Consider the following 10216-nt stretch of genomic DNA (forward strand, 5'->3'; position numbering starts at 1 on the left):
AGTAGCTGGGATTACGGGGGCCTGCCACAACGCCCAGCTATTTATTTGTTGCAATTTGGCCAGGGCTGGGTTTGAACCTACCACCTTTGGTATGTGGGGCCGGCGCCCTACCCAATGAGCCACAGACACCACCCCCAATGTACTCAATTTCTAATATGAAGGCAGTAGATGAACCAATACAAGGCAGGGTAGGGAAATGAGCAAGTGGAGAGAGGGGAGGAGAGGGGGATGAGGGGTCATGGTGTATGGCACACCTCTTGGGGCAGGACACAATTACAGGAGAGACTTTACCCAACAAATGCAGTAAGTGTAACCTAACTTTTTGTACCTCCAATGAATCCCAAACAATAATAATAAAAAAGTAGGGGCTTACAAAAATACTTTAAAATGTTAAAGAACTTGGCTTTTAAAAGTATGTTCAGGAAGAAAAGAATTTGTTTCTTGAGCTACATAATGTATTGTTAGATGGCAAGAAAATAGTTATCCAAATCTAGTTTCCATTTTCTCTTCAAATAATTTTTAAATAATAAACACTTAAAAAGGGACTGAAGTCTAAAACATCTGGTTTACTATTATAAGAATACCTAGCTAAATAAATTCAAGTCTCTTTACCAAGAAAAGTTGTTGCGTGTCTCTGAAGCACTTATGATAATGCCAGTACTGAGTGCCATGTAGTGATCCCTGTCTGTTACGTTGATTACTAGGAAAATACTAGAACAGACTTACAGGTGACTTGAAGAACGTAAGAGGTTTCTTTTTTTTTTTTTTTTTGAGACACTCATTTATGAATAGATTGTACTTTTAATCTTCCTACATTTGTCTTATTTACAAACACAGGCAAGTCTGTCAAATTTCTTGCCAAACATCTCTATGGAATTTCCTTCATCACTTGATCCTACAGATACTTTCAGTAAGGAAGTTTGGCACGTTTCACTGTTAGGAAAGCCACACTATTTTTCACTGATGAATATTAAACTTTTTAGGCCAGGCATGGTGGCACATGCCTGGAATCCTAGCACTCTGAAGACTGAAGTGGGTAAATTGCTTGAGCTTAGGAGTTCAGGACCAGCCTGAGCAAGAGTGAGACCTTGTCTCTAGTAAAAATAGAAAAACAAGCAGGTGTTGTGGTGGGTCCCTATAGTCTCAGCTACTTGGGAGGCTGAGGCAAGAGGATCATCATTTGGGCCCAGGGATTTGAGCCCCGTGAGCTATGAGGCACTCTACCCAGGGTGACAGAGACTCTGTCTCCCAAAAAAAAAAGGATGTGTGACGACTGGAAAGGATGTGTGATGTGTGACAGATGTGAGATCTGCCTCTCTCAAACTTTATGACAATGTCAATGTTGGCACATCACCCAGCTAATGGTGAAAAAAAAAAAGGAAAAAAACAGATCTTCCAGCCTGAGTCAAGTCTTCAGCTGACTACAGCCTTAGCCAGAACCACCAGCTAAGGCTCCCTCAAATTCCTGACTAATGAAAACTGTATGAAATGAATGACAAATGTTTAGTAAGCAAGGAAAAATTCAAGCTAGAGAGGTCTAAAGGACAGCCATAGAACTCTACAGTGTCTAAAATTTTCAGTAAAGACCCAGAAGATACATCTGCTGACTGGAGAAAGCATGACCAAAGAAGGAGCTAATCGTGGATAAGAGCTACAAAGCAGCCAAGGGGCTGAGCAGTGACCCAAAGCTAACAGGACGAGCTTAATAAACACAGACACATCTCCATGTTGGTTAGAATAAGCCTGCCCTTCGAGACACCTTTGAGGGAAACCACATGACACAGCTACACACACTTGTGTATAGTCAACTTCAGAACAGATGCCCTGTCTCCCTCTCCCTGAAACTAATGTAGTCATGTGTCACGTATGACATTTCAGTCAACAACTGACAGCATATGTCAGTGGTCCCCTAATATCATCAAACCACAATCTTACCGAACCTATTCTGTGTCTATACACACAGAGGCCACTGTGTCACAAGTGCCTACCACTTCTCCCCATCCTCCCTCCCACTCTCTCAGTGGGTCTGCAGACAAGGACAGTAAGCAACACCATCTAGGCCTGTGTGCATGCACATTATAACATCCCCACAACAGCAAGACTGCCGACAGCACACCTCAGAACACTGAATGCACCATCAGGAAGCAGCACATGACAGTGTGGTCTTACACTGATTTAACAAGTCTCAAATATTCAGAACCAAACTCTCTACCTCACACTACTCAGGCAGCATCAGAAATTAGTGTGAAGTTTTAGGACATACTGAGACAAATGACAAATGAATGTGTCTAGAAGAGAAATACAAGACAAAGCGTAGGGGCAGAAGACAGGGATGGGAAAGTCTCTGTCTAAAAACCCTATTATAGAAAGAAATGATGAGGTTGTTTAAGTGGGGAGGGATCTGAGTTCTGTCGAGAACAAAGAACAGTGAAAGGCAGTTGTAAGCAGCTGCATTCTGCTTAAAATACAAAACTTTCTAGAGGAGCCCAAAAGTAGGATAAGTTTAGCTAACTAAGCTTTTCATGTACATTACCTTTGTAAGGTGGATGTAACATCTTTTTTAGCGGTATAAAGTGCTACTTAAAACTCATATTCAACTTTTAAGTGTTTGCCTTGATTCCCAAACAAATTACTTCTCTGAAGATCTATAACTGAGTTAGATGTACAGTGCGTGTTTAATAAATGTCTTGAAACATCACCAAGGATATGAACATGCTCCCATATCATCTGAAGATAATTTTCTAAAAGCAAAAACATCTCTCCACCAAGCTAGAGAGTAACTATTAAAAAGGAACAGACTTCCTACTTCACGAGTTCTCTGAGCAGTCCTAGCTGCCTTCTCTTCCTCAGAGAACCACAGTGCATTTGTTAAAAGTAAGAGAACATATTCCAGTGTAGAGGTAAACTCCGACCTTCAGAAAGCCACTCACTAGCGTTTCCCTCCTCTTCTTTGGGTAAATGAATGATTGGGGTGGGTGTGGGTGTGTGGGGGTGTGTGTGTGTGTGTGTGTGTGCGTGTGTGTTGTGTATCAGGTAGGTACCTTAACACTAACTCAAAAATCAAATGAAGGGGCATTTTTTTGCCTTATTAAGACTTCTCCCCATCTTCCCTACCACCAGTAGCAGGAATGTGTGCCAAAGAGATAGAGCTGAGTTAGATGAAAACTAGATGGAGAAAATCTTGCCCAGGTTTATGAGAGGATGTCTAGAAGTTCTGAAGATATACACAGTTCTAGTCACACATTAGCTATTAACTAATCACAGTCTAGTAGCTTTGGACAAGTAACTATACCTCTTCTAAGTTCAATCTTATAACTCATAAAACAAGGGAGAGGAATATATTACATCTAAAGTACAGGCTCAAGCGGCTAAGGCGCCAGCCACATACACCAGAGCTGGCAGTCTGAATCCAGCCTGGGCCCGCCAAACGAAGACAACTGCAACCAAAAAATAGCCAGGCATTGTGGTGGGCACCTGTAGTCCCAGCTACTTGGGAGGCTGAGGCAAGAGACTCGCTTAAGCCCAGGAGTTGAAGGTTGCTGTGAGCTGTAATGCCATGGCACTCTACCCAGGGTGACAGCTTGAGGTTCTGTCTCAAAAAATAAATAAATAGATAAAAATAAAGTACCTTTCATCTCTAACACACATTATGCACACTCCCCTCAAAGGAACAGAACACCAGTATTGTCCTTGATAAAAGAAAAAAAGCATATCTAGATAGCAAAAGTTCTTTTAAGTAAAGAAAGGTAACCATCTGCATGATCAGTGTGTAAAACTTAAGGTTAAGTTGTCCGTTACAGTTACAGAATGCATTTTGTTTCTCACCACAATTTTTGTAGCTTGGGCTGGCTTCCACTGCACAAGTGTCACTCCACCACACAGCATAAAAACCGAAATCCACTGTAATTTGCTGAGTGTCCGGTTTAACATTAAAACAGTACATAAAGCAGTACAGGGAATCTTTAATTGGTAGGTCACCTAGACACAAAAAAATGAATAAATTTAGTAAATATTAACATGACACAAATATATTACTTCTGACATTATTAAAAGAATTATTGGGAACAATATTTGATAATGTGGTAAAGGGTCAATAAATCTTTTTACCATAAAAAATAATGTGCTTTTCATCATCACCAGCCCCACTCACCTGGTACACGGCTGCATCCAGGTTGCTGAGCGCCAGGAAGGCCATGTTGTTCTGCACGGCGTACACCAGCGACGGCACGCTCAGCTTCAGCAGGTCCTTGGGGCTCCCCAAGACATTTTCTCTTAAAGATGCCTTGAATCTACCCAGACTACCAGTTTCTCTTTGAAAATAAAAGGGGGTGATGGAAGGGTGATAAGGAAGAAAATCAAATAACATTCTTTGAATAAGATTCCTTCATATACAGGACAGGTATACTGGGTTAAGTCCAGTAATTTAGCAAACTTTTTTTTTTATTAATTCCCAAGTAATTTTAGATTTATTAAAAGAAATATACCAATGATATAGCCTCATAAAAAATTATAAATTCTATTTGGGAACATACAATAAAACAACTAGGTTTTCCACTATCACCCTCTGGTCAAAGCTCTAGTTGTATTTGAGTAAAATAATGAGATCAGAAAACCAGAATTGCTTATATTACCTACAAAAAATTAATTCCCCGCTACTTCAACTATATTGCATCAAGTTGACCCTAATTCCTTTTGTTATTTTTTCTTCTTTTTATTTTTTTTTGAGACAGAGTCTCACTTTATCGTCCTCAATAGAGTGCTATGGCATCATAGAACACAGCAACCTCAAACTCTTGGGCTCAAGGGATTCTCATGCCTCAGCCTCTCAAGGAGCTGGCACTACAGGTGCCCACCACAACTCCCAGCTATTTTTTAGAGTCGAAGTCTTGCTCTTGCTCAGGCTGGTCTCAAACTCCTGAGTTCAGGCAATCTACCTGCCTCAGCTTCCCAGAATCCTGGGTTATAGGCATAAGCCACTGTGCCAGGCCTCACTCTGATTACTTTTTAATGGGGTTGCAATGATTGCATCTATTTTTTACATTTTTAAAAATTATACTACGTTTAGTTATAAACCCCAAAAAGAAGTTACTTGGGTTAGAAAGAAAGTGATTCAGGTCAATATTATTTACAAGACTTCAGTGCTTATAAAATAAACAATAAATCTTTCTATAAGGATATTCTCCAAAAAACTTATTTCTATAATTCTGTGGGAAATATGAATAATTTACTAATCCCAACAAAAGTATACTCTGTGATGTCCATAAAGTTTACTGTTGATTGCATATTGATTACGTATGCTCTTAACTATTCTTATTTTTGATCAGGAAGAACTGGCTAATCTGGCTCATATTTCCCCAATTACAATCAGCTCACTTATTTCCTGAAAACAATGTTTTATAATAAGCACAATGTTTTATAATAAGCATCAGTACTCCTCCAAAAGTGCTTTATCAGAATGGTCCTACCTGCAACTCACAGTAGCCTATGAGAACCACAGCACTCTGCTGGTGAGAGAGCTCTGTTTGATGTTCACAGCCAACTCTTATATTGCTGGTTTAATATGTTGGAACCAACAGGTGTCAGGGGAATTTTTTCATATTTGAATACTATAAAAAAAGTGTCTAAGATGGAGTAAAGCCTATCATGTCAGATTGACTACCTTTGCCTACTGATTCATTGTAGAACACTCCATACTCTAGAAAATGTTTCATTAAGAAGACAGGAAATTTGACCTAGGCCACAGAAACAAAGACATCCTTCTTACAGATCTTTTTCTGTTACCAAATTCCAAAACTCTTTCATAATGTTAAATCTATATGCTGAAAGTAGTGCAATCTGGTTGGGAGACTACGAAACCTATCAGGAGAGGGACAGAACACCAGAAAAACTTCATACCTGAAAAGTCTAGGTATTAGAGTTTTCAGGTGTCTTAAGATAGGCTCAGTCAACTGACACTTGGCATTCTTTTCTTAACTGGTAACATAAATCTAGGATGTTCGACATATTTTCCTGACACCTTAAACAGACTATAAAGACATTTTAAGAATGTCTTCCCCTCAATTATAAAATTAAAGGAAAACAAATTAAAAAGAATCACCTTAACAAGGTGATGTTTAGAAAACATAACTTCTTAATCATCATAGTTATCACTAGTCAGTGTTAAACGCAGCACAGCTGTAAACTTTACACTGTTTGAAGTATAAGGTCCTGTTCCACCGTACTTTCAGTTGGTGCCCTTCTGAAATGCTGCCACACACACCCTAAACGAGCTACTGAGAGGCACATCTGTGACGATCCCTACACTCCACCTCCTCCCATGACCATTAATCTCCCATGTAAGGTTCTTCAAGCTGGGCTCGGCACCCGTAGCTCAGTGAGTAGGGCACCGGCCATATACACTGAGGCTGGAGGGTTCTAGCCCAGTCGGGGCCTGCTGAACAACAACTGCAACCAAATAAAAATAGCCGGGCGTTGTGGCAGGCGCCTGTAGTCCCAGCTACTTGGGAGGCTGAGGCAAGAAAATCACCTAAGCCCATGAGTTTTAGGTTGCTGTGAGCTATGACATCACAGCAATCTACCAAGGGCGACATAGTGAGACTTTATCTAAAAAAAAAAAAGTTCTTCAAGCTGAATTGAACCTTCAAAGCTACAGTATAATAGCTATTTATATTTCCCTTAATCCCCAGCTAGGCAATGACATTTACTTCCACCTCTTAAAGGTATTAAGCCTTCGTTAGTATGAAATGACATTTTTTTAGCTTTCTAGAGAAGAGAGTTGATCTCCTTGCCCTGTTATAATACGGGCTATGTAAGGATACTCGACTACACCTGGACCAGTAGTCAAGGCTGCTATGGTCCCTTCACTCCCTGTCACTTTTCTTTTCTCTCACCTCGTTTCCCTCGCTGTTTAGCTTTCAAATAAAAAGGCTTATGAAACAACAGTATAGTGTGTCAGGAGTGACCTTCAGGTCTGTGTCTCTTTTAGCCATCTCCTTTTTGTTGGATGCATAGGAGCTATTTCTCCACTGCCAGGAAAGCTTAGGTATCTTTTTTCTAGTTTCTAGAGGTAAGGTATACCAAAATTAGGTAAGCCAAGGTATATCAGACTGTTAACTCCTGGAAAGCTCAAAAGACACTGTAGTAACATGGAATTATAGCAAATATAATTACAAGAAAGATATTTTTAAATAAGTTACAAAAAACAACAAGGGATGCTAAAATAATTAGTAAATGGCTCAGCCTTGCACCTATAATCCTAGTACTCTGGGAGGGTGAAGCAGGAGGATCACTGGTACTCAAAACCAGCCTGAGCAAGAATGAACCCCATCTCTACTAAAAATAGAAAAACTAGTTGGGCGTTGTGTCAGGCACCTGCAGTCCCAGCTACTGGGGAAGCTGAGGGAGGAAGATCACTTGAGCCCACAAGTTTGAGGTTGCTGTGAGCTATGTATGATCATGCTATTAATGCTACTATACTCTAGACCAGGTGTCCTCAAACTATAGCTCACGAGCCACATGCAGCCCACCTAGGACATTTATCTGGCACACTGGGTGTTTTTGCCGCCATTGCCTGTCTTGCTTAGCAGCTGACTCATCCCGGGGCCGCAGTTGGGCCCTCCAACGGTCTGAGGGACAGTGAACCGGCCCCCTGTTTAAAAAGTTTGAGGACCCCGGAAGTGATTTTCTTGCTTCAGCTTCCCAAGTAGCTGGGACTTACAGGTGCCCATCACAAGGCTTGGCTATTTTTCTGTTGTAGCTGTCATTGTTGTTTAGCAGGCCTGGACCAGGTTCGAAACTGCCACCCCCCATATATGTGGCTATCACCCTTACCACTGAGGTACAGGCACCAAACCAAGGTACATGATTTTTACTTCCTTCTAAGACCCGGGACGCATTATAGCATTAAATACAAAAAAGTTGAGGCGGCGCCTGTGGCTCAGTGAGTAGGGCACCAGCCCCATATACCAAGGGTGGCAGATTCAAATCCAGCCCCAGCCAAACTGCAACCAAAAAATAGTCGGGCATTGTGGCAGGCACCTGTAGTCCCAGCTACTTGGGAGGCTGAAGCAAGAAAATTGCCTAAGCCCAGAAGTTAGAGGTTGCTGTGAGCTGTGATGCCACAGCATTCTGTGGAGGGCAATAAAGTGAGACTCTGTCTAAAAAAAAAAAAAAAAAAAAAAAAGGGTAGGGAAAATATAAGCCCAGAAAGAGCAATAAAGAGGTCTGGATAATCTTTAAAATACATATTTGGGGCAGAGCCTGTGGCTCAGTGAGTAGGGCGCCAGCCCCATATATGGAATGTGGTGGGTTCAAACCTGGCCCCAGCCGAACTGCAACCAAAAAATAGCTGGGCGCTATGACGGGCACCTCTAGTCCCAGCTACATGGGAGGCTAAGACAAGGGAATCTCTTAAGCCCAGGAGTTGGAGGTTGCTGTGAGCTATGTGACCCCACGGCACTCTACCAAGGGCAACAAAGTGAGACTCTGTCTCTACAAAGAAAAAAAATACATATTTGACAGCTACATATTTATTCTAGATGATACTTTGAAACATTAAAAGAATCTTCTCTAGTTTTAATAAGGACATGAAGTTCAAAGTTGAGATACATTTGGTTTGCTACTAAATACACCCAAAGTATGTAGACATTAATATTTACACATCCTGCTAGGGTTACTAGGTCTGTATAGATTGTGGTGAATAGCAAACAATAAAAAATTGACTTTGTCCTAAACAGGTCAGGGTCATGAAAGAAAAGAAAAAAAAATTGACTTTCTTCTTTTTTTTTTTCCACTTCCTCTGTCCACACCACAAATGGCAGATTTCAATCTAAACTGTTAGTATCAATAGCTGTGACAGGGTTTAGCAAAGCACATAGCATAGCTGACAAGCTATTTTCCAGTAAAATGCAGTAGTAATTAGTTTTATGGAAAAAATAAAGTATTTTTTAAAGTATCATTTTATGTTTCAAAATATAGTTTGGAAACTGGTAACTTAAAATTCAAATATTAAAAAAAAAAAATCTTGGGGGGCGGAGCCAAGATGGCAAACTGCAGCCAGCTTTTTACAGAAGCTCCCGACCAGAAGGAGGCTGAAAGGACAGAAGTTTAGCAAATTAGCTGATGGTTTGGAGCAGAGACAAGAGAGAAGATTGAAGAGTGCACTTCAACCTTCCTGAGGCAAGCTGCGACCCCAAAAATACAACCAAAAGGTACAAAATCTACCACCAAGCGGACAGGAGTCCCCTCCCCCACAACAAGGGCTCTCAGTTTACTCCATGCAAACAAGCGAGCAGAGTTCAAACTTCCTCCCACTCTAGTCCACGGGAAAGACTCCCTAAAAACTGGACCTCCTACCCCCGCCAGTGTGCCACAGCACACTCCGGCCAGACGTAAAACTGTAAAACTGTATAAATCTGTATATATTCCCCACCTGCAACACTGAACTCTGAGGAGTCCCCAGCCACCCACTCTGAGACCTGGAGGTTTATTACCTACGGAGTCCTGATTCTTGGGCATCTCCTTGAGAGAAGTGGAGGGGGAAAGGGCTGGTGCTATTCTGTGCTGACTGTGGTGCCAGCGTGAGGAGAGGAGAGTCAGCTCGGGGGACGCCAGTGCAGAAACCCGCATGCCATCCTGGACGGCAGCCACAGGCAGGGCGCACTTAACTCTCCTAGGTGGAGCCCCTGCCCTCAGGGGGCTAATTGGGCTGAGACAAAGGCAGTGGGCTGGCAGAGGCTAGAATTGACACCTGAGTTTAAAGCCGAATGCAACCTCTGACTTACAGAGAAATCTAGCCGGACAGAAGCCTAACTTAAACAGGCAAGGACCCCCTGCTGAACTCAGATTTCTGGCTGATTTTGCCAGGTAAACCCCAGGAGCAGTGGCATACTGGAGTAAATAGGGCCACAAACCTGGGGGATTACGAGTGACTGGGTGCAAGGTGGGGAAGGAGGTATTAACCTTCCCAAACTAACCCATTTGCCAGGTGGGTCCCTTTGCCCTCGCAGAGCACTGGAGCAAGTTATATCTGAACTGCAAGCAGACCCCTCTTATCTAGCTCCCAGAGACATTTGAACTCTTCCACCTGAAACGGGTTCTGACTGGGACAACTGAATTGGTCCCCTCAAACCTGGTAGACCACCCAAGGACTATTCAAAGGGGCACCCCAGGTGTATGGTTGAGGGAAGGTTTGAACTATATAAAACTGTATATATTC

General features: G+C 41.9%; 1 protein-coding gene across 2 annotated transcripts in view; it reads right to left on the minus strand.

Annotated features, from left to right (window-relative positions):
- SLC35A1 (solute carrier family 35 member A1) overlaps positions 1-10216 on the minus strand; it is a 43116-nt gene that overhangs the window by 9937 nt on the left and 22963 nt on the right. For both annotated transcript variants that reach the window (XM_003803427.3, XM_012813807.2), the window contains exons 3-4: positions 4151-4310; positions 3826-3978 (exon numbers count right to left, since the gene is read on the minus strand). In XM_003803427.3, coding sequence (XP_003803475.1) covers positions 3826-3978; positions 4151-4310 — 313 coding nt within the window. The remainder of the gene's footprint in view (positions 1-3825; positions 3979-4150; positions 4311-10216) is intronic.

This window comes from Otolemur garnettii, unplaced genomic scaffold (assembly GCF_000181295.1).
Source record: "Otolemur garnettii isolate 467f Iridium unplaced genomic scaffold, OtoGar3 scaffold00303, whole genome shotgun sequence".
Lineage (NCBI taxonomy): Eukaryota > Metazoa > Chordata > Mammalia > Primates > Galagidae > Otolemur > Otolemur garnettii.